Below are 27,696 nucleotides of genomic sequence, written 5' to 3' on the forward strand. Positions count from 1 at the left end.
AGGCTTTCTCTGCATCTATTGAGATAATCATATGGTTTTTATTTTTCAATTTGTTAATGGGGTGTATTACATTGATTGATTTGCGGATACTGAAGAATCCTTACGTCCCTGGGATAAAGCCCACTTGGTCATGGTGTATGATCTTTTTAATGTGCTGTTGGATTCTGATTGCTAGAATTTTGTTAAGGATTTTTGCATCTATGTTCATCAGTGATATTGGCCTGTAGTTTTCTTTTTTTGTGGGATCTTTGTCAGGTTTTGGTATTAGGGTGATAGTGGCCTCATAGAATGAGTTTGGAAGTTTACCATCCTCTGCAATTTTCTGGAAGAGTTTGAGCAGGATAGGTGTTAGCTCTTCTCTAAATTTTTGGTAGAATTCAGCTGTGAAGCCATCTGGACCTGGGCTTTTGTTTGCTGGAAGATTTTTGATTACAGTTTCAATTTCCGTGCCTGTGATGGGTCTGTTAAGATTTTCTATTTCTTCCTGGTCGAGTTTTGGAAAGTTGTACTTTTCTAAGAATTTGTCCATTTCTTCCACGTTGTCCATTTTATTGGCATATAATTGTTGATAGTACTCTCTTATGATCCTTTGTATTTCTATGTTGTCTGTTGTGATCTCTCCATTTTCATTTCTAATTTTATTGATTTGATTTTTCTCCCTTTGTTTCTTGATGAGTCTGGCTAATGGTTTGTCAATTTTATTTATCCTTTCAAAAAACCAGCTTTTGGTTTTGTTGATTTTTGCTATGATCTCTTTTGTTTCTTTTGCATTTATTTCTGCTCTAAGTTTTAAGATTTCTTTCCTTCTACTAACCCTAGGGTTCTTCATTTCTTCCTTTTCTAGTTGCTTTAGGTGTAGAGTTAGGTTATTTATTTGACTTTTTTCTTGTTTCTTGAGGTGTGCCTGTATTGCTATGAACTTTCCCCTTAGGACTGCTTTTACCATGTCCCACAGGTTTTGGGTTGTTGTGTTTTCATTTTCATTCATTTCTATGCAAATTTTGATATCTTTTTTGATTTCTTCTGTGATTTGTTGGTTATTCAGCAGCGTGTTGTTCAGCCTCCATATGTTGGAATTTTTAATAGTTTTTCTCCTGTAATTGAGATCTAATCTTACTGCATTGTGGTCAGAAAAGATGCTTGGAATGATTTCTATTTTTTTTTTTAATTTACCAAGGCTAGCTTTATGGCCCAGGATGTGATCTATCCTGGAGAAGGTTCCATGTGCGCTTGAGAAAAAGGTGAAATTCATTGTTTTGGGATGAAATGTCCTATAGATATCAATTAGGTCTAACTGGTCTATTGTATCATTTAAAGCTTGTGTTTCCTTGTTAATTTTTTGTTTAGTTGATCTATCCATAGGTGTGAGTGGGGTATTAAAGTCTCCCACTATTATTGTGTTACTGTTAATTTCTCCTTTCATACTTGTTAGCATTTGTCTTACATACTGCGGTGCTCCCATGTTGGGTGCATATATATTTATAATTGTTATATCTTCTTCTTGGATTGATCCTTTGATCATTATGTAGTGACCTTCTTTGTCTCTTTTCACAGCCTTTGTTTTAAAGTCTATTTTATCTGATATGAGTATTGCTACTCCTGCTTTCTTTTGGTCCCTATTTGCATGGAAAATCTTTTTCCAGCCCTTCACTTTCAGTCTGTATGTGTCCCCTGTTTTGAGGTGGGTCTCTTGTAGACAACATATGTAGGGGTCTTGTTTTTGTATCCATTCAGCCAGTCTTTGTCTTTTGGTTGGGGCGTTCAACACATTTACATTTAAGGTAATTACTGATAAGTATGATCCCATTGCCATTTACTTTATTGTTTTGGGTTCAAATTTATACACCGTTTTTGTGTTTCCTGTCTAGAGAATATCCTTTAGTATTTGTTGGAGAGCTGGTTTGGTGGTGCAGAATTCTCTCAGCTTTTGCTTGTCTGAAAAGCTTTTGATTTCTCCTTCATACTTGAATGAGATCCTTGCTGGGTACAATAATCTGGGCTGTAGGTTATTTTCTTTCATTATTTTAAGTATGTCTTGCCATTCCCTCCTGGCTTGAAGAGTTTCTATTGAAAGATCAGCTGTTATCCTTATGGGTATTCCCTTGTGTGTTATTTGTTGTTTTTCCCTTGCTGCTTTTAATATTTGTTCTTTGTGTTTGATCTTTGTTAATTTGATTAATATGTGTCTTGGGGTGTTTTGCCTTGGGTTTATCCTGTTTGGGACTCTCTGGGTTTCTTGGACTTGGATGATTATTTCCTTCCCCATTTTAGGGAAGTTTTCAACTATTATCTCCTCAAGTATTTTCTCATGGTCTTTCTTTTTGTCTTCTTCTTCTGGGACCCCTATGATTCGAATGTTGTAGCATTTAATATTGTCCTGGAGGTCTCTGAGATTGTCCTCATTTCTTTTAATTCGTTTTTCTTTTATCCTCTCTGATTCATTTATTTCTACCATTCTATCTTCTAATTCACTAATCCTATCTTCTGCCTCTGTTATTCTACTATTTGTTGCCTCCAGAGTGTTTTTAATTTCACTTATTGCATTATTCATTATATATTGACTCTTTTTTATTTCTTCTAAGTCCTTGTTAAACCTTTCTTGCATCTTCTCAATCCTTGCCTCCAGGCTATTTATCTGTGATTCCATTTTAATTTCAAGATTTTGGATCAATTTCACTATCATTATTCGGAATTCTTTATCAGGTAGATTCCCTATCTCTTCCTCTTTTGTTTGGTTTGGTGGGCATTTATCCTGTTCCTTTATCTGCTGGGTATTCCTCTGTCTCTTCATCTTGTTTAAATTGCTGAGTTTGGAGTGTCCTTTCTGTATTCTGGCAGTTTGTGGAGTTCTCTTTATTGTGGCATTTCCTCGCTGTGTGTGGGTTTGTACAGGTGGCTTGTCAAGGTTTCCTGGTTAGGGAAGCTTGTGTCGATGTTCTGGTGGATGGAGCTGTATTTCTTCTCTCTGGAGTGTAATGAAATGTCCAGTAATGAGTTATGAGATGTCTATGGTTTTGGGGTGACTTTGGGCAGCCTGTATCTTGAAGCTCAGGGCTGTGTTCCTTTGTTGCTGGAGAATTTGCTTGGTATGTCTTGCCCTGGAACTTGTTGGCCCTTGTGTGGTGCTTGGTTTCAGTGTTGGTATGGAGGCGTTTGATGAGCTCCTGTCAATTAATGTTCCCTGGAGTCAGGAGTTCCCTGGAGTCAGGGTTTGGACTTAAGCCTCCTGCTTCCAGTTATCGGTCTTATTTTTACAGTAGTTTCAAAACTTCTCCTTCTATACAGCACCACTGATAAAACATCTACGTTAAAGATGAAAAGTTTCTCTACTGTGAGGGTCACTCAGAGAGGTTCACAGCGTTACATAGAGAAGAGAAGAGGGAGGAGGGAGTTAGAGGTGACCCAAATGAGATGAGGTGGAATCAATAGTGGAGAGAGTGGGCTAGCCAGTATCACTTCCTTATGTGCACTCCACAACTGGACCACTCAGAGATGTTCACGGAGTTATACAGAGAAGAGAAGAAGGAGGAAGGAGACAGAGGTGGCCAGAAGGATAAAAGGGGGAAATGAAAAGGAGGGAGACAGATCCAGCCAGTAATCAGTTCCCTAAGTGTTCTCCACTGTCTGGAACACACAGAAATTCACAGAGTTGGGTAGAGTAGAGAGGGGTTAGGGAGGAGATATAGGCGACCTGGTGGAGAAAACGGAGAGAGAGCAGTCAAGCCAGTAATCTCGCTCCCTAGTGAAAAATGGGTCCTGAAGATTGGGTTCTTAAAGGTACAAAATTGGTAACAAATACATAAAAGCAAAAATTAAAAATCTAGAGTAGAGTTTGGAATTTCAAAAATACAATGTTAATGAAAAGAAGAAGGAAAAGAAAGAGAGAAAAAACGAACAAAGAAAAACAAACAAGGTCGTGAAAATTATAAAGAAACTACAGGTACAAAATTGATAACTAATACCAAAAAGCAAAAATTAAAAATCTAGAGTACAGTTTGGAATTTCAAAAATACAATGTTAAAAAAAAAAAGAAGAAGAAGAAAAATAAAGAGAGAAAACAAACAAACCAACAAAAACAATGTCACAAAAATTATAAAGAAAATACAGGTACAAAATTGATATCAAATACCAAAAAGCATAAATTAAAAATCTTGAGTAGAGTCTGGAATTGCAGATATACAATGTTATATAAAAGAAGAAGAGAAAGAAACAGAGGGAAAAAAAGAAAAAAAAAGTCACAGAAATTATAAAAAAAACTATAGGTACAAAATTGATAACATATACCAAAAGGCTAAAATTAAAAATCTAGAGTAGAGTTTGGAATTTCAAAAATACAATGTTAAAGAAAAGAAGAAAAAGAAAAAAAAAACAAAACACGGTCAAAAAATTGTAAAATATATATATGAAGTTTGCTGAATAAGAAAAAAAAATAGGGTCTTTTTTTTTCTTTTTTTGCAAAGTAATAGGTTATAAGAGTGAAAATTAAAGGACAATAGAGGACTTAAAATTTTTTTAAAAATTAAAAAAAAAAGAAAGAAAGATTGATCATAAAAATAGTAAAAATATATCTAGGTCTTTCTCTGGCTTTGTTGTGAGTATTGTGGGTTCAGTTCATTGTTGGCTAGTTCCTTGGTCCGACTTATATTTCTCAAGATCTATAGGCCCCTTCCTATGTAGTCCGTAGTAACCACAGGGTTTTAATCTATGGCCTGTAGCTTTCAAGGCATTTCCCTCTGTTATAGCTTCTTCTGTTTGCTGGTCTCTTCAGTGTCTGGTTCCAGCCCTGACACAAAGGGGATGGTGGAGGACACTATTTTTTTTAATTTTATTTAGGCTCACTTGTTCAGCCGCGCTGTGGGGAGGGAGGGAGGGATGCTGCAAACAAATAACACTGGCGTGCACTCGCAGTGCCTCAGCCACACTGGGTCTGCCCCTGCTCAGGCGCGTGTAGCCTCCCTGCCCACACTGCTTGGGCTCTAGGTTGTTCCCCCGGGAACAATCAGAGGCCGGCCCTGGGCTGACCTCCCAGGTCCAAGCCGCTCAGGTTCAGGCACTTGGGTAGTCCTCAGAGGCGCAGACTCGGTTGGGCCTGCGTTTTGTGCTCTTCCCAGGTCCGAGCAGCTCAGGTGATGAGGTGTTTGGTGAGCACCAATGCTGCGACTTATCGCCTCCCCGCCACTCGGTTATCTGGGTGTAAAACCGGCGCACCTTCTCAGGCAGATGTTGACCATCCAGACCCCCAAGAAGTTTTAGTTAGCAAAGAAGCCTGCTTACAGTTTTATAGATAGTGTCTCTCTGGGGCTGTGATTGCCCCCTTCCGGCTCTGGCTGCCTGTCACCGGAGGGGGAAGGTCTGCAGCCGGCTATCTCTGTTCAGTCCTTTGTTCCGTGCGTGGGCCTGGCGGTGTCTTAGGTTAGGGCTGGCTTTTCGCGTGGTAGATATCCCACAGTCTGGTTTGCTAGCCCAAATTATTTCGCTCAGATAGCGCTCAGGACATTCGGGCCATATTCTTACTCTAAGCGACGCAGCGCGCGCCGCGCTTCCCTGCCCAGCCCCCGCTTGCTAATGGCATGTGCAAGCGTCTGCGCTGCTTCTCCGCTGGGGGAGTTACCGTAGGGCTCCCAATCTGCGATTTTTAATTGTTTATTTATTTTTTTCTCCCTGTTATGTTGCCCTCTGTGCTTCCAAAGCTCGGCACAGATTCGGCAGTGAGAAGGTTTCCTGGTGTTTGGAAACTTCTCTCTTTTTAAGACTCCCTTCCCGGGATGGAACTCCATCCCTCCCTCTTTTGTCTCTTTTTTTGTCTTTTACATTTTTTCCTACCTCCTTTCGAAGAGTTGGGTTGCTTTTCTGGGTGCCTGATGTCCTCTGCCGGCATTCAGAAGTTGTTTTGTGGAATTTACTCGGCATTTAAATGCTCTTTTAATGAATTTGTGGGGGAGAAAGTGTTCTCCCCATCCTACTCCTCTGCCATCTTGGCTCCTCCCCTAAAAATTATTTTCACTTAAAGTTTGGTTGCTACCAACAGAATTGTCTTGCTAGCATAAACAAACAAACAAAAAATACTTCAAAAAGATACAAAGTCACACACAAAATTAGGGAATAATGAAACTTTGGGAAGCATTGAAACCAAAAAATAATGAGAAACACAGAGACAGAGAGTGGGAGAGAGGAAAGAAGGGAGAGAAGGATGGGAAAAGTGATAGAGATTAATTAGACAGTTTGGATCACAACATTGGCTAGAGAAGGGTATAGGACATTGATTGTAGCCCAATATCCTAGAGAAGCATATTTTTATATAAATGGAGAATGGATGCTGGGCAAGCAAATGTAAGTTATTTTTCCTACCAAAGTGTTCCTAAATTACTTGTAAGTTTTAAATGACTCCCTGATTATCACATGCCCACACATTGCTCAATGCAATTTCTGCTTGGAGATTTCACTAAACATTGTCTATTTGCACTTAGCACCCGTTTCTATCCCCTTCTATGTTCTTTCCCATGTTGTAATACTTCCCATACTTGAGAAGCCTATAAAGAACATTTCCAAAGCTCCCTTGACATTGAGGTTCTGGAATTGATTTAAGTTCCATCACTGGGATGCCACTGCATGAGATTTGAAAGGCAGAAAGAGTGGCTAGAGGGGCAGGGATGTTTTAGTACATATTACTTTGCTGCAGTAGTAGCAACTCCAGACCCTCAGTTTTTGCAGTGGCCAGAGTGCCATCTATACCGTCTAGTCACCAAACTCATGGTCAAGGGCAACTGAGACATCAACTAGAATTTCCTGCAGTTCCCTGGACTCTGGACTACATCTGCTGCTGCTGCTGCTGCTAAGTTGCTTCAGTCGTGTCCGACTCTGTGCGACCCCACAGACGGCAGCCCACCAGGCTCCACCATCCCTGGGATTCTCCAGGCAAGAACACTTGAGTGGCTTGCCATTTCCTTCTCCAATACATGAAAGTGAAAAGTGAAAGTGAAGTCGCTCAGTCGTGTCCGACTCTTAGTGACCCCATGGACTGCAGCCTACCAGGCTCCTCTGTCCATGGGATTTTCCGGGCAAGAGTACTGGAGTGGGGACTACATCTACTGAGACCTAATCCTTAGCCCATGGGCAGAAACCAACCTCCATTCTACTAGCCCCTGCAATCATTATATGGGCACTTAATTTCCATTTCTAGAAGAAACATCTAAGAAGAAAAGAAAGAAAGAAAATGAAGTCTCTCAGTTGTCCAGCTCTTTTTTACCCCATGGATTGTAGCCCGCCAGGCTCCTCTGTCCATAGAATTTTCCAGGCAAGAATACTGGAGTGGGTTGCCATTTCTTTCTCCAGGGGATCTTCCCAACCCAGGGATCAAACTCGGATCTCCTGCATTGCAGGCAGACTCTTTACCGTCTGAGCCACCAGGGAATCCCTGAGACACATAAAGTAGCTTCCATTTCCTTCACTGCATCCCTAATGATAGAGGCATCTAAAAATTCCTATGATATCACAGTCTATATAACTTTTAAGCTTTTCTGTACATTCTTGCAGAGCTTCCTACTTTGATCACAGATACTATGTTTCCTTTTCTCGCATAGATGGGAGAATTTTGTTGAGTGGTTGGGCAGAGCTGCCTCTGATTTGTCATCTGATTTTCCTCCAGGTGAGTCTGGTTATTTTGTTCCTTAAGAGACCTCCCATTCCCAGAGCTCTTGTTGATGCTGTGACTTAGCTCCAATGGTCTGTTCATTGGATTTCACCTCATTGCTCTGAGAGATGTAAATGGCTTACCAGTGATGAAAAATTAAGAGTGAAGTTTGCATTAATGGCTATTTTTTAAGGTCAGTTAGATCATAAAAGGCATAATTCCTAGGTTTTTTTTTTTAATTAAAGAGTTTATTTATTTATTTTTAATTGAAGGTTAATTGCTTTTCAATATTGTGTTGGTTTCTACCAAACATCAATATGAATCAGCCATAAGTTTACCCATGTCCCCTCCCACTTGAACATCCCTCCCACATCCCTCCCCATCCAGCTTCTCTAGGTTGTTACTGGGCCCTGGTTTGGTTCCCTGAGTCATATAGCAAATTCCTATTGGCTATCTATTTTACACATGGTAAAATAGCTGTTTTTATGTTTCCATGTTACTCTCTCCATACATCCCACTCTCTCCCTCCCCCACCCCAGCTGTGTCCATATGTCTGTTCTCAGTATCTGTGTCTCCACTGCTGCTCTGCAAATAGGTTCACCAGTACCATCTTTCTAAATTACATATCTATGCATCAGTATATGATATTTGTTTTTCTCTCTCTGACTTACTTCACTCTGTATAATAGGCTCTAGGTTCATCCACCTCATTAGGACTGACTCAGATGTGTTCCTTTTTATGGCTGAGTAATATTCCATCACATACATGTACCACAGCTTCTTTATCCATTCATTCATGTAGTATATCATGAAGCATTATCTAGAAATAGTCCTTTAATATGGATGTAGTTCATTTATAAAAGAAGTTGATATTACTTATTAGAATTTCAGTTGTATAGTCCCTTAGACCTGGGAATCTGATAGCTAGGTACTTTCCCTACTAATATCTCACCAAAAAGCTCTCCAAGATTTATATAGAGTGGTGTAATTTTTGTATGTGCTGTGTGCTTAGTCTCTCAGTCATGTCTGACTCTTTGCAACCCCATGGACTATAACCTGCCAGGCTCCTCTGTCCGTGAGGATTCTCCAAGCAAGAATACTGGAGCAGGGAGCCATTCCCTTCTCCAGGAAATCTTCCCGATCCAGAGATCAAACCCAGGTCTCCCACATTGAAGGAGGATTCTTTACCGTCTGAGCCACCAGGGCAGCCAAGATCCTTCAAGGACCATTTTATTAAATTACAGTATATCCAATTAATATAACTATGCAGCTGTAAAATCACATGGCTGATCTAATACAGGAAGATTTCCAAGATATATTATTAAGTGAAATGATGAAGATGAATTTAGCAAAATATTTAGCAATTAACAAGTGTTAAATATGACAGGTGAAAAAATATGCATTGATACTAATCTGTTGTTGCCATTCTCTATTTAGTACATCCATCAACCATTTACTGGTTACCCTTTGGATCAAAATACAAGGTACTGAGAGTTTGGTGGGAAGTGTAGTGTATCAGTTTGCATTCCAGTGAAAAACAGAAACCTCACTAGGTATTTCAAACAAAAGGAATGTATAGCCCGTGGTTGAGGGATTGGTCATTATCCATAATTATAAGACTGAAAGCACAAAATGAGAATAATGAGTGTATTCATTTCCCTAGGGCATTTGTCATAACGAAGTCAGAAACTGAGTGGCCTAAAATAACAGAACTTCTTCTCTCATGGTTCTGGGCACTAGAGTGAGAAATCAGGGTGTCAGGAGGGCCATGCTCCCTCTCAAGGCTCTAGGACAGAGTGTTTCCTTGCCTCTTCCAGCTTCTGGTGGCCCCAGGATGTTCTTGGCTTATGGTTACAGAACTACAATCTCTGCCTCTGTCTTCCTATGGCCTTCTTCCCTCTCTGCCTCTCTTTTGTACCCGTGTCTAAATCCTCCCTCTCTTTCCTTGTACAAAGACACTACTGTTCATTCAAGTTCGGCCCCACCCAAATCCATAATGATGTCATCTTAACTTGATTACATCTTAAGTTGTTTTCAAACAGGGCCTCATTAACAGGTTTCGGTGGTACCTGTTTAAAGGATATATTTCAACCCATGACCATGAGATAACCCAGATATTAGTAACTATAGAAAGCAGCTATCATCCTTAGGGATGAAGGAACATAGAGAAAGGTGTACTATTAGCAGAACCTAGAATCTCATAGGGTGATTGTAAGTCTAACAAAAAATGGTGGGCAGTGTTACACTCTACAGAGCAGCAGGAGTGTAGTGGTGCTGATGCTGCATTGTTGTGACAGCCTGTGGCTTACTGAGAAACTTAAAGTCTTGATCTCTTCCCATTCCTATATTGCTGGAGCTATGATTTTTAAATGCTGTTAGGCACCGAGTGGGCCATTTTGTTTGCTGGTTCTTTAGCCCAACAGCTAAGTGTCATAAAAGGAAAGAAGGGATATTATAATACATTAAAGATAGCTATGCATTTGGAGTATGTAGAACTGTGAATTTTCTCACTCCCATTTTTATTAGAAGATTCTATGATACCCTGATTAAAATGATTCATTTTCATATATACTGCCTCATATTATAAACTTGATCACATCTGGAATCACAAAAATTCTATGAACTTGCTTTTACTGTGCATATGATATTTGCATATCACATAAATACTTAATGTCTGTAACTTAGACTAAGGACTAGAATCTTGGCAAGGTCAACCAGAAGACAAGATAAAATACAAAATAATATGTCTTTGAAGGCTATTATTTGGAATTCAAATTGAACAACCAGATAGAAAAGAGGAAAATCCCCTCTGTATAAGACGTTAACATCTCATAAAATCTCTAAAATTATCCATACAAAATGTTTCCAGCATTCAATTAGAAACCATCAGCAATGGTATAAGAGAGGATATGGATTTTCAAATAACTGTAATTAATACATTTGAGAAAATTAATAAGATGTAGAATTTTCAGCAAATAATTTGAATCTATAAAAAATACATAGGACAAAAAATTTTAAAATAACTAAATTTTAAAACTCAATAGATGGGTTTAACAAAAGACTGGGCATATCTGAATAAAGAATTATTGAACTAGAATATGATTCAGTAGGAAATATTCACATTGAAGTATGAATGAGAAAAAGAGTATGTAAAAGATATATAGGAAATGGTGACAATATCCAACATACATGTAATGAGGAGGATGAGAGTAGAGCTGAAGCAATATTGAAGAAAATTATGACTGAAAATTGCCAACAGTGATAAAATATCTCAAGCCATAGATCCAAGAGATGCTGAAAACGCCCATAAAGACAAATACAAAAGAGCTTAGACCCTCCAGATACAGATGTTATAAGATCTAAAGTAGTATTTTACAAAAATGAAGTACGACCCAACTTTGAATCTCTTCACAATGGAGCTGGTGAAGTGAGGGAGAAGAGGGGAAGCAGGAAGCAAGGAACAGGGCTATCGTATGACTGCAGATGGGAAATTAGAAGGAAATGATGGTCGCCTTGGAGGCTCATTGATCCCCCAAAACATTTATTGATGGCCCATCACTCAAGATAACATAGAAAAATCGCTGAGTTTAACCTCCCTTTTATTAAGGGTGAAAAAAAATCCATAGTAATTTCTAGTTAGAACTACTTATACTGAAGGAACAGAAAAGCCAGATTTTTGGTTTATGTAACTGAAAACTCTGGCAGCAGCAAGAGCTAAAATGGTTTTATCTAGCCATTAGGCTTCCCTTGTGGCTCAGCTGGTAAAGAATCTGCCTGCAATGTGGGAGACCTGGGTTCGATCCCTGGGCTGGGGAGATCCCCTAGAAAAGGGAAAAGCTGCCCACTCCAGTATTCTGGCCTGGAGAATTCCTAAGTCCATTGTGTTGAAAAGAGTCTGATATGACTGAGCGACTTTCACTTCAAGTGTCAGGTCAAGAATCTGCTCTCTGGCTCTCTGCTTTCTTAATCTGGTGTTAGCATCATCTTCAGGCTCTAACTGTTGGTGTCCAACTGCACTGGGCACTCCTGTAATAGCAGAATAGCTCTGGGAGCTAGGCTTATCATCCCTCCACAGCACTCTCTTTTGGGAGGTCCTGCCAAGAAGGAGAGAACTTTACTAAGAAACTATAGCAGGTTGCTGTTCAGTTGCTTAGTTGTGTCTGACTCTTTGCGACCACCATGGACTGCAGAACACAAGGCTTCTCTGTCCTTCACTATCTCCCTGAGTTTGTTCAAATTCATGTCCATTGAGTTGGTGATGCTATCCAACCGTCTCATCTTCTGTCACCCTCTTCTCCTTTTACCTTCAGTCTTTCCCAGCATTCAGTGAGTCAGCTCTTCACATCAGATGGCCAAAGTATTGGAGCTTCAGCATCAGTCCTTCTAATGAATATTCAGGGTTGATTTCCTTTAGGATTGACTAGTTTGATTTTCTTGCAGTCCAAAGGACTCTCAAGAGTCTTCTCCAGCACCACAATTTAAAAGCATCAATTCTTCAACACTCAACCTTCTTTATGGCCAACTCTCATATCCATACATGACTACTGGAAAAACCATAGCTTTGACTAGACAGATGTTTGTCAGCAAAGTGATGCCTTTGCTTTTGAATACACTGCCTAGGTTTGCCATAGCTTTCCTTACAAGGAGCAAGCATCTTTTAATTTCATACACGCATGTAAACACACATACACACACACACACACACACACAGGGCTTCCATAGTAGCTCAGTGGTAAAGAAGCCACCTGCAATGCAGGAGACATGGGTTTGACCCCTGGGTTGGGAAGATCCCCTCGAGAAAGAAATGGCAACCCACTCCAGTATTCTTGCCTGGGAAATCCCATGGAGAGAGGAGCCTGGCGGGCTACAGTCCATGGAGTCACAGCGAGTCAGACGCATCTTAGCAACTAAACCACCACTACAGCTTTTCAGATGCCTTTACACTCTAAGTCGTTACAAGGTATTCCGTATAGTTCCCTGTGCTATACAGCAGGTCCTTACTGTTTATCTACCAATCTCAAATAACCAATTTATTCCTCCCCACCCTTTCCCCTTTGATAACCTTAAATTTATTTTCTATGTCTGTGAGTTTTTATAAGTTTTATAAGTTCTATTTTATAAAAGTTCATTTGTATCCCTTTCTGTTTTATAAATTCATTTGTACCACATTTTTAGATTCCACATATATTTGTCTTTCTCTTTTTTACTTACTTCACTTAGTATGATAATCTCTGGGTCCATTCACGTTGCTGCAAATGATATTATTTAATTTTTTTAATCGGTTTTTATCTATGACTTTATTTTAGGTTTACCTGGGAATTTTCTAGAAGTCCCAAACTGGGTTCTCACCCCATAGAAATTCTGATATAATTGGTCTGGTGTGACACCTAGGCACTGGTAATTTTTAAAGCTCTCCAAGTGGGAGCATTTTAGCACTAGTGCTGAAGACCACTGATTTCAAGTTATTAGTGGGTGGTGTGGGGAGAGATGGTAGGGCTGGCTGTGTAACTCTCAGAATCCACTGGCCCTTGCAACACCTGGAGATCTCTAGAAGCCAGCTTGGCCTATTTCCTCCAATGCAAATCTTCAAGGCAGACTAGACAGATGGCTATTATTTGTCCTTCCTGCTGTGTTAGAAAGGAAAAAAAAAATCATCCCTACCTCGGATTTCTCAATTTCCACATGTGAAAACCATTACCTTTTAAAATATGCTTATAGGCATTAGGAAGGGGAAAGGAAAGCTTAAAAGAAACCAAGGAAGCAAGCCTGCATTTTCTCCTTATGGGACTTTTAGAAATGCCAACAATAGAGAAACTGGACTGGGATAAACTCTATGTTCTAGATCTTACATTAAAAAGAATAATGCATGTGAAAAATTTCTGGCACATAATGTAAAGTTCTCTTTTCTGGAGAAACTAGATTGCTTAAGATCACATAATAGTAACACAATGACAAACAATGCTACGTTGCATTGGGCATCTTCCCTGTGTTAAGCATTTTTATGTAGGTAATTTTTAATTACCTACACAGATTATAATTTCAAAATGCAATTATCATTCCCTTTTCACAACTGACAAGACTAGGATCTGAAAGCTTGCAGCTGGTAAAGGGAAACATCTGGATTATATTAATAGCATTCGTACCTGACACCAAAGTTCACCTATAGCATCTGGGTTAGATATGGAAGAATAGAGAAAAATCCTTCCTCCTATAGAGCCTGCAAAGGAATGGGAGACACAGAAATATACAATCAGTGGCTTTATTTTCCAAACTTTAAATTAAGGGCACATGATCATCCATTTTACATGCACTGAGTAGTTATTCTCATGCTGGGTTCTGGGCCTTCAGAGATTATGAAATCACATTGCCCTCTCCATCAAGAGACTATGGGAGAAGATTCATAATGATTTGTAAGTGCAATGTTGAGAGTCTAACAAAGGCTTTTTAATCCAATATGTTTATTTTATAAGCATCCTTACATAGATAGCTCCTAGTTAATGTTTACTGAGTACTTGCTATGCTCCAAGTATTTGCTTTACATTTTCTAGTCCATTTAATCTTCACGGTAACCTATAGATGGCATTATCCCCATTTTACAGAAGTGGAAACAGACACCAAGAGGACAAGTTCCTTGCCCCAGATCATGCCGCTAATAGAGAAAAGAGTCAAGCCAGGACTCAAACCCAAGGGATCTGGCTTCAAAGCCTCTATTCCCCCACCATTGTGTTATACTATCGACTTCTACCTTTTTAAAAAATTCATTGATTGAATTGTTTTATTGAAAATAGCAACAGCCAACTCAGAAACAATATGTATTTGCTAATGGCATATTTGGGGCTTCCCTGGTGTCTCAGCAGTAAAGAATCCACCTGCAATGCAGGAGCCACAGGAGATGTGGGTTTGATCCCTTGGGATTGGGAAGATAGAGGCAACCACCTCCAGTATTTGTGCCTGGAAAACCCCATTGAGAGAGAAGCCTGGTGAACTGTAGTTCATAGAGTTGCAAAGAGTCAGGTACAACTGAAGTGACTAAGCACACACACAATGGCGTATTTGAATTATGCATTAAATATTGAAGCTGAAGCTCCCAGAAATCTGTGCTGTGTAGCTGTCATATGAATTTGTACAGTAAAGAAGTTGCCAAGTCTGATGACAGATGTTAAATGATGAATGAATGATGCCCACAATAAGCCTTAGTGGACTTAAACTGAAGGTCTTTATGTCTTTTTCCTACTTCCTAAGGAAATTTCTTCTATTCATGAAGGCAGCAGCCAGAGCAAGTAGTACGTGGGTCATAAAATCCCCTGGGGTAGGGATGCCATACTCTTCCCATATAGGACCTCTGACCATAGAAAGGAACAAGAAAGGGGAAGACAAAGCTTTTACCTGATCCTTCAAGTGCAAACTCGAATGGAAAGGGAGGTGAAGTGCTTCATTCTCTAAGAGGCAAGACCACAGGAAAAGGCCTCTTGTCACTCCCCAAACTGGGAAAAGCCCTTTTCATTCAGGGAAGTTCAACAGGCTGTTATCTCTGTTTATCTGGAACTCTCTGCTCTATGCACATGCCCACCATGTATTTTTTTTTAACTTTTTAAAATTAATATATTTTAATTGGAGCCTGCTTTACAATATACAATATTATGGTGGGTTTTGCCATACATTGACATGAATCAGCCACGGGTGTACATGTGTCCCCCATCCCAAATCCCCCTCCCTCCTCCCTTCCCACCTCATCCCATCCCTCTGGGTTGTCCCAGTGCACCAGCTTTGAGTGCCCTGTTTCATGCATCGAACTTGGACTGGTCATCTATTACACATATGGTAATATACATGTTTCAATGCTATTCTCTCAAATCATCCCACCCTCGCCTTTTCCCACAGAGTCCAAAAGTCTGTTCTTTATATCTGTGTCTCTTTTGCTGTCTTGCACATAGGGTCATTGTTACCATCTTTCTAAATTCCATATAACTGTGTTAATATACTGTATTGGTGTTTTTCTTTCTGACTTACTTCACTCTGTATAATAGGCTCCAGTTTCATCTACCTCATTAGATCTGACTCAAATATGTTCTTTTTAATATTCCATTGTGTATATGTACCACAGCTTTCTTATCCATTTGTCTGCCAATGGACATCTAGGTTGCTTCCATGGCCTAGCTATTATAAACAGTGCTGCAATGAACACTGGGGTACATGTGTCTCTTTCAATTCTGGTTTCCTCAGTGTGTATGCCCAGCAGTGGGTTTGCTGGGTCATATGGCAGTTCTATTTCCAGCTTTTTAAGGATTCACCACACTGTTCTCCATAGTGGCTGTACTAGTTTGCATTCCCACCAACAATGTAAGAAGGTTCCCTTTTCTCCACACCCTCTCCAGCATTTATCGTTTATAGATGTTTTGATGGCAGCCATTCTGACCAGTGTGAGATGGTACCTCATTGTGGTTTTGATTTGCATTTCTCAAATAATGCATTTGCAAATGCATTTGCATTTCTCAAATTGCATTTCTCTGATAATGAGTGATGTTGAGCATCTTTTCATGTGTTTGTTAGCCATCTGTATGTCTTCTTTGGAGAAATGTGTTTAGTTCTTTGGCCCGTTTTTTGATTGGGTTGTTTATTTTTCTGGTATTGAGCTGCATGAGCTGCTTGTATATTTTTGAGATTAATTCTTCATCAGTTTTTTTGTTTGCTATTATTTTCTCCCATTCTGAAGGCTGTCTTTTCACCTTGCTTATAGTTTCCTTCATTGTGCAAAAGGTTTTAAGTTTAATTTGGTTCCATTTGTTTATTTTTGCTTTTATTTCCATTACTCTGGGAGATGGGTCATAGAGGATCCTGCTGTGATTTATATCAGAGAGTGTTCTGCCTATGTTTTCCTCTAGGAGTTTTATAGTTTCTGGTCTTACATTTAGATCTTTAATCCATTTTGAGTTTATTTTTGTGTATGGTGTTAGAAAGTGTTCTAGTTTCATTCCGTTACAGGTGGTTGACCAGTTTTCCCAGCACCACTTGTTAAAGAGATTGTCTTTTTTCCATCGTATATTTTTGCCTCCTTTGTCAAAGATAAGGTGTCCATAGGTCTGTGGATTCATCTCTGGGCTTTCCATTTTGTCCCACTGATATGTATTTCTGTCTTTGTGCCAGTACCATACTGTCTGGATGACTGTAGCTTTGTAGTATAGTCTGAAATCAGGCAGGTTGATTCCTCCAGTTCCATTCTTCTTTCCCAAGATTGCTTTGGCTGTTTGAGGTTTTTGTGTCTCCATAAAAATTGTGAAATTATTTGTTCTAGTACTGTGAAAAATACCACTGACAGCTTAATAGGGATTGCATTGAATCTATAGATTGTTTGGGGTAGTATACTCATTTTCACTATATTGATTCTTCCAATCCATGAACATGATATATTTCTCCATCTATTTGTGTCATCTTTGATTTCTTTCACCCGTGTTTTATAGTTTTCTATATATAGGTCTTTTGTTTCTTTAGGTAAATTTATTCCTAGGCACTGTATTCTTTTTGTTGCAACGCCACCATCACTTTTGCCTGGAAACTCCTATTCACCCTCAGGTCCCCAGTTTAAGTGTCACTTCCTCCAAGAAGCCTTCTCTGATCCTTCACCACTCCTACCCCTAGCCCAAAAGAAATTTAGTTTCACATTTTCCTTTGTTGTGTTTATGGTAGTTTGTAATTAAATAATAATCTTGAGTGATTATTTAGCACTTACCTCCCCTTTGTGAGCTTCATTAGGGCAGGAATTAGATCCTTCTTATCCACCAGTATATCCCCATCACCCCATACAATGCCAACCACATAGCAGAGTCTCAACGTTTTCTTTGCCTGGCTGTATATGTGTATATGTTAAAACGAAGAGACCAAGTTAAAAGCATTTTTTTCTTTCTTGTCCAGGAAATAAAGGAAAGGAAATTTCTGCTACTCCAAGGCATCCTGAAGCTCCTGAGATATCTCAAGGAGAAACTGAACAAATGGTATGCAGCATAGTATAGAACTTGGGGATGGGCTTCACCAATCCTTTGCCTTCTATTCTCTGATGCTGGGTTAGGCCTTCCCCTCTGAATTTTTGATTTCCACCCAGTACCTCAATATCAGACCATCTCTGACTTTGAGACTCTACTCAAGCAGAGAAGGGAAACAGAAGAACTCCAAGAGTATGGTTGATTTCTGTCTGAGCATGTACGCTTGCAGAAACTTCTCATCACCACTCAGTGACCGACTTGCCATTGGCCCCCCAAACATTGAATCTGTAGCATGTGAACGAGTGTCCTTCGAAAGCCTGTGACCAGTCATCAACTGCCATCAAAATAAAGGGTGGTTGTGAGGCCTATTTTAACATCTTAAATCCAGCTTCCAGAAGCAGGGTGACCTTTTCCCCAGACATCACATTTCAAAATGTAATGGGCTCTTTGATTTAAAAAAAGAAAATCTGGCAAGCAGTTAAAATTCTTTTTAATATTCTCAGCACTTAGCCAGAAGATGCAGACAAAATTGAAAAACAGCCTGAGTTTCTCTGTTGTTGTTTTTTTAAATGCCTGGATTAGAACATAATTCATCTTCAAATGACGGGAGGCCTCTTCATACACTTCACACTTTGAAATATTTTAGAAAATAGTATCCATTTTGGCATGCCTCTGCCATGCAAGAAACAACAGCAAATGCTTTTCTCCTTGAGTGTTAAGTCTGTTGTGTGTAAGATTATCAAAAATATATAGTTTGCTCTTTTTCTTGCCTCGTTTGAAGATTTTACTGCATCTCTGCAATAATCGATTCTCACATTCCTATAATAAGCAGCATTCATTGTCTCACTTTTTAGAAAGGGAAACGGAAGCAGAGGTTTGGTAAAGCAGCTTTCTGATTATCCCAGAGAAAGTTTTTCATTTATGTATTCACTTATTCATTCAGTAAACATATCCTGAGAACCTACTGTGTGACAGTCACTAACCAAAACTTGTAGATACATAAATGACTATCTCACAGGCCCAGCCTCTGGATCTCTGGGGGAGGGGAGAGATACTCTAACACACACTATCCCATAATAAGTGCTATGACAGATAAAAGAGCTACAAAGAACTGCCCCTCTCCTAGCCTGAGGCTGTCAAAGAAGGCCTCCCACAAGGAGTGAAATATGAGTTGGGCCTTGAAGGATGAATAGGAGCCCAATGCATCGAGGCATAGAAGGGCAAGAAGGACTTTTACAGCAGAGGAAACAGCATGTAAAAGGCATAAGAGTATCAAGCAGCTTTATTTTTTTCCATTTTATGTGGCTGGAGAAAAAGATGCATACATCAAAAGAGAAGCAAGAATAAGAACTTAAATGATTTCAAGGGCCAAGAAAGGAATTTGGACTTCATCCTGGCACAGTGGGACCAAAACAGTATAGGGTGTGTTAGTCAGTTACTTACTTACCTACTAGGTTAAGCCTGTCATTTCAGGCCCGTACAGATTTCCCCATTCCCTGTCTTTAGTGGTCAAAGAGAGTGTGGAAATATCCGAAGAAATATGTAATTATTTAAAGTCAGTTCCTCAACCCCAAGGACCTCTTTGAACTTTCTAAAATCATACAAATCCTATGAAAATGTGGATTTATCTGAGTAGATTATCTGAAGCTTTCATTGGATTTCTAAAGTAGTCCAAAGCTCTAAAAAGTATAAGAATCCCTACGGTATTTACTTTATAAAAACTTTCAGCTCCTTTCAAAATTGATTTTATAAAAGTAGAACTCTTATACATTAATCTCTTAAAATGTCCTGGTCACTGGTCATCCATATGGATACAATTTTGTATAGCATTATATTATTTCAAACAAGATGATTCTTCATATCCCCCAGCATGGATCTACATGGATCTACTGAATTCATGTTTGTTGTTAACTTGGCCTCTTGTTGAAATTACTATTCTTTAGAATAGTAGGATCTCCACAGTTTATATGTGAGAAGTTTGAGACAAGGATGGAGAAATCCAGGTATTTGAAAGTTGGGAGAAGCAAAGATGGTATACAAAGTGGGAGGCCTAACTCTGTGACAAATTAGTTAAGAACATTTGGATTGCAACTAACACAACCAACTCAACCACCTTAATTTATCAGATGGATCAGATCAGATCAGATCAGTCGCTCAGTCGTGTCCAACTCTTTGCGACCCCATGAATCGCAGCACACCAGGCCTCCCTGTCCATCACCAACTCCCAGAGTTCACTCAGACTCACGTCCATCGAGTCAGTGATGCCATCCAGCCATCTCATCCTCTGTCGTCCCCTTCTCCTCCTGCCCCCAATCCCTCCCAGCATCACAGTCTTTTCCAATGAGTCAACTCTTCGCATGAGGTGGCCAAAGTACTGGAGTTTCAGCTTTAGCATCATTCCTTCCAAAGAAATCCCAGGGCTGATCTCCTTCAGAATGGACTGGTTGCATCTCCTTGCAGTCCAAGGGACTCTCAAGAGTCTTCTCCAACACCACAGTTCAAAAGCATCAATTCTTCGGCGCTCAGCCTTCTTCACAGTCCAACTCTCACATCCATACATGACCACAGGAAAAACCGTAGCCTTGACTAGACGAAACTTTGTTGGCAAAGTAATGTCTCTGCTTTTGAATATGCTATCTAGGTTGGTCATAACTTTCCTTCCAAGGAGTAAGCGTCTTTTAATTTCATGGCTGCAGTCACCATCTGTAGTGATTTTGGAGCCCAAAAAAATAAAGTCTGACACTGTTTCCACTGTTTCCCCATCTATTTCCCATGAAGTGATGGGACCAGATGCCATGATCTTTGTTTTCTGAATGTTGAGCTTTAAGCCAACTTTTTCACTCTCCACTTTCACTTTCATCAAGAGGCTTTTGAGTTCCTCTTCACTTTCTGCCATAAGGGTGGTGTCATCTGCATATCTGAGGTTAGTGATATTTCTCCCGGCAATCTTGATTCCAGCTTGTGTTTCTTCCAGTCCAGCATTTCTCATGATGTACTCTGCATAGAAGTTAAATAAACAGGGTGACAATATACAGCCTTGACGTACTCCTTTTCCTATTTGGAACCAGTCTGTTGTTCCATGTCCAGTTCTAACTGTTGCTTCCTGACCTGCATACAAATTGGAGCATATTTTACATATATAATTATTTACAAAACAAATTGTGTATATAATTTATATTTAATATATAAACAATTATATATAATAATATATATATAATTATATCCAACAATAGAAACATAACAAATTAAAATCAGAGACTTGAATTTTGAACATCATCACAACTTCTCATATCCTCTCTCTTCTCTGATGTCAGTTTCATATCCCTTCTCTGTCTCTTTCTTCTCACTTCTCACCCAAAATAATCTCTGTTTTCCTATCTCTGCCTTTAACTCTCACAAGTGGTTCCAAAATCGCTGGATATTGTATTTATTGGTCATTTTGCATTAGATGTCCAGTAGCCGGCACTGCACTATGTGCTTAGACACATGATGTTTCTCTCTACAACCATATGGATCAACAGGAGGGGTAATTCCTGGAAAAGTGGGGTTGGGCAGGTCAATAAATGCCCACTCTCTTTACATGGCAGGTGACAGAATGTCCTTCATGGATCTACTGAAACTCATTTGTCTATTTATTCTAAAAACATCTCTATTCTGTACTGGACATGAGTTTAGGATACAAAGATGAGACTATATAATCTCTATACCCTTGATCTAGTTTTCTGTCTACCATTAACCGTACAATCTCAGTAAGTCTATTCCCCACGCTGGGCCTCAGCTTCCTTTGTTAAATGAACAGGACATGCAAAGCTAGAGGCACCCTGATTCATTACAGTGAGCCCACACATCCAAGGTAACATCACATTATTGCTTAGATCATTTTTGTCAAGAATCTTGCACTCAAGGATTCAGAAGTTTTCCCACCAAGAAATTATAAGCATTGTCTATGCATCCCCATAAGGCAGAGTAGAACATGATGAAAAATCTTAGCTAGTTACAAAACCTCTGTGTAAACTAGAAATGCAAGCTGAATAAAAGTCACAATTTTACCTTTCCTTTAAAGAAAAAAGAAAATACTCAGCATAGTAGTCTGTGTCCAGTAAGACTTGGCAGATATGGTCCTATAGCACTGAGGACTTGAAATCCATCCTCCAGATTTACAAGACAGACCTACAATAAATATTGCTAGTTGTGTAGCCTTGTCATTGGCCAAGAAACTGGGGGAGCTCTGGGTGGTGAATGCATTACCAGTGAGATGTTTGTGTTGTTTTGGTAGAAAACTCCAGAAAAAGATTTGAAACCAGAAAACCCACCTGCAGAGACTTCAGCCCCCAAAGATATCCTGAATGCCTTGAAGATCAGGCCAATCTCACAGCCTTCTGTCAGTCCTGTGATGAAAAACACAGCTGAAGAATGTGAGACATGGATCGACAGGTTCAGGAAGCTAGAAAACGCCCTCTATCTGTGTGATCTGAGTAATACAGGTGAAGTGTGCAGCTTACAGTTCATACACCTTTCTTTTTTTTTTTTTTCATTTTACACTGGGATCCACAAATTTTTTTTTTTTAATTTTTGTTGGAGTATAGTTGCTTTACAACATTGTACTAGTTTTTGCTGTACAGCAAAGTAAATCAGTTATACATATATCCGTTCTTTTTTAGATTCCTTTCCCATTTAGGTCACCACAGAACACTGAATACAGTTTCCTGTGTTATACAGCAGATTTTTATTAGTTACCTATTTTATATATACATGTATATTTATGTTAAGGGTTTCCCTGGTGGCTCAGACTGTTGAGAATCTGCCTGCAATGTAGAAAACCTGGGTTCAATCCCTGGGTCAGGAAGATACCCTGGAGAAGGGAATGGCTACCCACTCCAGTATGCTTGCCTGGAGAATTCCACTGAAAGAGAGCCTACAGTTCATGGGGTCACAAAGAGTTGGATACAGCTGAGCAACTAACACTTCCACACTTTCACATACGTTAATCCCAATCTCCCAATTTATCCCATCCCCTCTTCTTCCCTTGGTAGTCATAAATTTGTTTTCTGTATCTGCAACTCTACTTTTGCTTTGTAAATAAGTTCATCTGTATTATTTTTCTAGATTCCACATATAAGCAATATTACACAGTATTTGTCTTTCACTTTCTGACTTACTTCTGGCTGTATACAAATCTCTAGGTTGATTTGCAAGTGGCATTATTTCATTTCTTTTTATGGTTGAATAATATTCCATTGTATATATGTACCACATCTTCTTTATCCATTCAAGACAACCCTCAGAATGGGAGAAAATATTTGCAAACAAAGCAACTAACAAGGGATTAATCTCCAGAATATACAAACAGCAAAGGCAACTCAATATGAAATAAAATAACCCAATCAAAAAATGAGTGGAAGATCTAATAGACATTTCTCCAAAGAAGACATACACGTTGACAAAAAAAACCCATGGAAAGATTCTCAACATCACTAATTATTAGAGATATGTAAGCCAAAACTACAATGGTTGGCCATCATTGTCAAAAAATCTACAAATAATAAATGCTGGAGAGGGTATGGATAAAAGGGATCTTCCAACACAGCTGGTGGGAATGGAGAACAGTATGGAGTTTCCTTAAAAAACTAAAAACAGAGCTACCGTATGTTCCTAAAATCCCACTCCTAGTCATATACCAAAGAAAACCGTAATTTGAAAGGATGCATACACCCCAGTACTCACTGCAGCACTATTTACAATAGCCAGGACATAGAAGCAATCATATACCTTTCTATTTGTGTTGCAGTCTGTAAGTGGACACCTCCCTTTCTTTCACTTCTTAATAAATATAATTTGTACATAAACCATGTGCCTGGCACTGTGCTGAGCACAATCAGGAAAAAAAGATAAATCAGACATGAATCCCCTACCAGGTTGCTGACAGTTTCTCTGAGTCTAACCCACAATCCAATCATGTAACTCCCCTGATTGAAATCTTCAGGATACCTGCTAACAGGCTGACCTCTAAACTCTTTAACAGGAGTTTGTATTCCCATTATAATGATTAATTTGCCTTCCTCAAACGTGCCTTGCTTTCTCCTGTGGCTATGCCTTTTCTAAACCTACGCCCTCCACCTGAGCTATCTGCCTCTCTAACTACCCCACCCCCTGCCAGCTCCTCACTTTGTCCACCTGGCTAATTAGTGTCTAAACATCTTTTAGGTTGGAACTCAAGCTCTACTCCTCTGAGACTTTCATGATTTCCCCAGACAGATCTAGGCCAACCTTTACCGGCCTCTCAGAGTTCTTTAACACCCATTATCATATTTCTATATTGTATCTTTCTATTTGGGACTTCCTACTATCCACCCAGTAGACTACATTCCTTTTTTATCCTGGCACATTGCACAGTTCTGTTCAACCTTTTTTTGAGTGAACAAATGAGTGAATGTTCATAAATAACTAAACCCAAAATAGAAGGTAATAAATGCCATTAGAGGGTGGTGCTACGTGGGCATTCGGAGAAAGGAGAATTCCTTCATAGTGAGGTGATCAGGAAAGGTTATATTAGCTTGAAATTGCTCATTAAAGATAAAGTACCATTTATATACAAAGGAATGAAATAGAGGGCCCTTTCTGGTAAAGGTGCAAGTCAGCCAAGCAAAGCATTATGTATGAAGCTCAATACAAGGAATTTGGTTTGAATAGAATATAAGTGCCATTAAGAAGACTATTAATTGAAAAAGGTGAAACTATAGGATGGGATCAGATCTAGGAAGGTGTTAGATAACAGACCAAGGAATTTGGATTTAATTCAAAGACAGTGAGTAGCATGTTGAGTTTCTAAGCAGGGATTGATATGGTGAAGTTGTATTTCATAAAGGTCCTCGATGGCTATGTGGAGAATGAAGGAGAAATTTAAAGCATAAAAAGAGTAAAGGATGTTATTGCAATGTCTAAGTGAGAGAGAATGAAATTCAGAACTAGGTCAGAGACCCATGGAATGGAAAAGAGGGAGCAGATACAAAAACATATGCACTAAAATTGTTGTGCTTAATTACATACTGTGTTCATGAAGAATTAGCATTATACATGGAGTCTAAAAATACGGAACACTCTAGTTCCATACCACCAATGGTGGTTGCCAGGAAAAACAGAGAAATGTTGGTCAAAGGGTACAAACATTCAGCTAGAAGATAAATTACAAGGATTTAACATACATCATGGTGACTCTCATTAACAATATTGTGTTGTGTACTTGAAAGCTACTATTAGAGCAGAGCTTTAATAGACTCACCATAACAACAACAACAGAATGGTCATTATGAGAGGTAAAGGATTTGTTAACCAACCTTATTTTAATAAACATTTTATAATATACATGTGTATCAATCATCACATTGTACACCTTAAACGTATACAATGTGATATATTAATATCAATTACATCTCAAAAAAGAGTTAATGTGCACATTAGTACTTTCTAGAAGTGATCATATAACAATACTAAGACTTTTTCATTCTCTGTAATGTTTTTGTTTCATCTTGCTTTGAATTCTAGATCACATAAAATATAAATATCATATAATACCCAAGGACTTCTAATAACTATACCAAAGAGAGGGGGAAATGAAAATTTTAGATGAAAAATTCATCTAGCTGAATTAGAAACTCATTTATTAAACTTCTGTTATAAGCCTGGCACTGTGCTAGAGGCTAGACCAAGAGGAAAACCAGAAAGGATGAGACATTGTCTCATCAAAGAACTTTTAGGTAAAGGCTTACCTAAAGGCTGGCAATAGTTCAATGCCAGTAAAATAAAAATTTTAAAGACAGATTATAGTAAAGCATTATAATTGAAGACACAAACTAGAGCTAAAGAATTCAAAGAAAAGACAGAAGAGATTTTTTTTTTTAAGTACACTATGTAATGTGGGCAGGTACTCAGAGAGGGCTCATTGGAAGAACTTGAGCTGAACTTGGAAGGAGAGGTATGGAAGACTTTGAAATCATCTTCTGCAAAGGTTAGAAGGCAAGAATGAGTATGGTGGGGAAGCGAGTAAGAAAGATAAGACTGAAGGTCATGTTGAACCAGATGGTGAAGCTGATACTGTGTTGTGAATCCTGTGGGCTGGGATGAGTTTAATTCTCTACCCAGTGTTCACCAAGTTTCAACTAGAGGAGAACACTGTGAAAGCTGAAATGGATCATTTAGGGAAGATACTGGAGAAAAGGAGATCAAAAGGTTACTGAAATAGTCATCAGTCTAGGTATACATAGCAAAACTGCAAGAGTGGTAATGGGGTTACAAACAAAGCCAAAACTCAAGCAGAGAAAAAAGATGTTTCTAAAGAAACAAATGCTGAGTTTTGATGATTGATGACAGATCATAAACTTAGTTGCTAAGAGACTCCCCAAAGACTGGGACCTTTCTCATACTTCTGAACTGTTCTGGGGGAAAAACACAGTTTTGTTGACTTTGGGGCAGATTCTGGCAGATTTAAAATGACTTTCTCATGGCCTTTTCACTATTTATGCCTGTTTTCTCTGTTTCTATGAAATTCATTAGTTCTTCAATAGCCAAGGAATGTGTCAGCCAGATCTGGAAACATCTATAACTATCTTTAATGAGGAAAGAGGATTAACTGAGGTTATCTTCTTGGTTTATTAGCCACAGTATTTAGCAGACCACCACAGCCTTCTTCTAGACTCTGAGTAGATGATCCCTACTCTGCCCAATGATGAATCAGTGATCTTTATTATGTGCAAGGAAATATGTAGGGCAGGGTGTTCTTTATCCAGGCTGAAGGCAGAACATCCATCATTAAATTAGCATTTCTGGGAACCTACTCTGTGCTTATTCTTTAATGGGGGTTGTCAAGAAAATATCCTCGAGGAGAAAGAATAAGGAAGGACTATGAATAGCTGGTCATGTTTTCTAAAGAAAGATGGGTGGTTGGGATAAATGTCTGAGTGACTGGTGGATTTGGAATTTTCCCAGTGAACTAAAGGCTAAATAGAAAATATTTTAGAGTTCAAAGAGGCAGAGTGCAAAGAGAGCCCTCAAGGATATTCTCTGCATGGGTCTGGACTTTGTATACATGGCATCACTAATTCCTCACATCAACCACTTGCTGAAAGGATTAATGTTCTTATTTAGAGAGAAGGAAGCCAAACTCAAAGTGATAAAATATCAGCCAGTGAGCAGTTGAGGCAAAATTCTAACCCCAGTTCTACTGAACTTCCCTCTATACCAGACTCCCATGACATACTGGAAAGAGCATGAGATTTGGCTTGTTGCTCTGTTCGTTTGTTTCTTTGTGTGTTTTTAACCAGATTCAAGTTCAGACTTCACCAACTGCTGTCACTTTTATTCACCAAGTCTGTTTCCTCATCTGTAAAATAGTAAAACTGATAAAAATAAAACATACCTCCCAAATTTGAGAAAGGATCCAGGGAGATTTTAAAGTTCTTTACAAACTGTAAAATGAAGTGGATAGTAAAGAGGTTCTTGCTGATTTCATTTTGGTTCTGGTGGGATAGGGACAGGCTTTGACAACACTAAGAGGGATTGTAAAGGTTATTTTATGCAGTTGTTTTGGGCATTCCCTAATGACAGCAAATCAGACAGAAATAAATTTCAGCCAATGGACTTTTGTCTAATACTACAAATCCTCTACTAATGGTAAAGCTTAGAAGATAAAAGAAAAGGCCCCCAACACCACCATTGGTGATTCTTATATGTATTTCTTAGCATTAATTCTAATTTTTAATTAAAATATAAATTATACACAAATAATCTCTTCTAGTTAAAATATATTCCCATGGGTTTTAAATAATGTTGATGACATAACTATTATAACCATCCTATCATAGTATCTACACTAATAAGTGCTTTATAGTCCTAACACTGTCGTAAGCACTTATAATTTTATTCATTTTCATCCAATTTAATTATTCATATTTTAGAGTCAAGGAAACTGAGGCTCAAAAAGTTAAAATGTCTTTCTCAGTCAGGCATACTCCAAAGCATAGGACTTATATTTCCAGAGGTAGAGTATGAGGAAATGTCTTGAGGGGTCCAACCTAGACCAGGTCAACAGCAGCCA

General features: G+C 38.9%; 1 protein-coding gene and 1 long non-coding RNA gene across 6 annotated transcripts in view; one reads left to right on the top strand and one right to left on the bottom strand.

Annotated features, from left to right (window-relative positions):
- C6H1orf87 (chromosome 6 C1orf87 homolog) overlaps positions 1–27,696 on the top strand; it is a 95,638-nt gene that overhangs the window by 65,670 nt on the left and 2,272 nt on the right. Inside the window, exons 9-11 of one of the 3 annotated variants that reach the window (XM_055585668.1) lie at positions 7,581–7,645; positions 17,539–17,618; positions 21,883–22,090. In XM_055585668.1, the coding sequence (XP_055441643.1) occupies positions 7,581–7,645; positions 17,539–17,618; positions 21,883–22,090 (353 nt within the window). The remainder of the gene's footprint in view (positions 1–7,580; positions 7,646–17,538; positions 17,619–21,882; positions 22,091–27,696) is intronic. The other 2 variants (XM_055585670.1, XM_055585669.1) reach the window with 2 other exon arrangements.
- The window catches only part of LOC129655366 (uncharacterized), a 41,989-nt gene continuing 24,758 nt past the window's right edge, over positions 10,466–27,696 (bottom strand). Inside the window, exons 4-6 of one of the 3 annotated variants that reach the window (XR_008715935.1) lie at positions 21,920–21,994; positions 13,773–13,846; positions 10,466–11,723 (exon numbers count right to left, since the gene is read on the bottom strand). This is a non-coding gene — a long non-coding RNA (uncharacterized LOC129655366). Of the gene's footprint in view, positions 11,724–12,929; positions 13,257–13,772; positions 13,847–21,919; positions 21,995–27,696 lie in introns of those variants that run through there. The other 2 variants (XR_008715932.1, XR_008715934.1) reach the window with 2 other exon arrangements.

The sequence above is a fragment of the Bubalus kerabau genome, chromosome 6 (assembly GCF_029407905.1).
Source record: "Bubalus kerabau isolate K-KA32 ecotype Philippines breed swamp buffalo chromosome 6, PCC_UOA_SB_1v2, whole genome shotgun sequence".
NCBI lineage: Eukaryota > Metazoa > Chordata > Mammalia > Artiodactyla > Bovidae > Bubalus > Bubalus kerabau.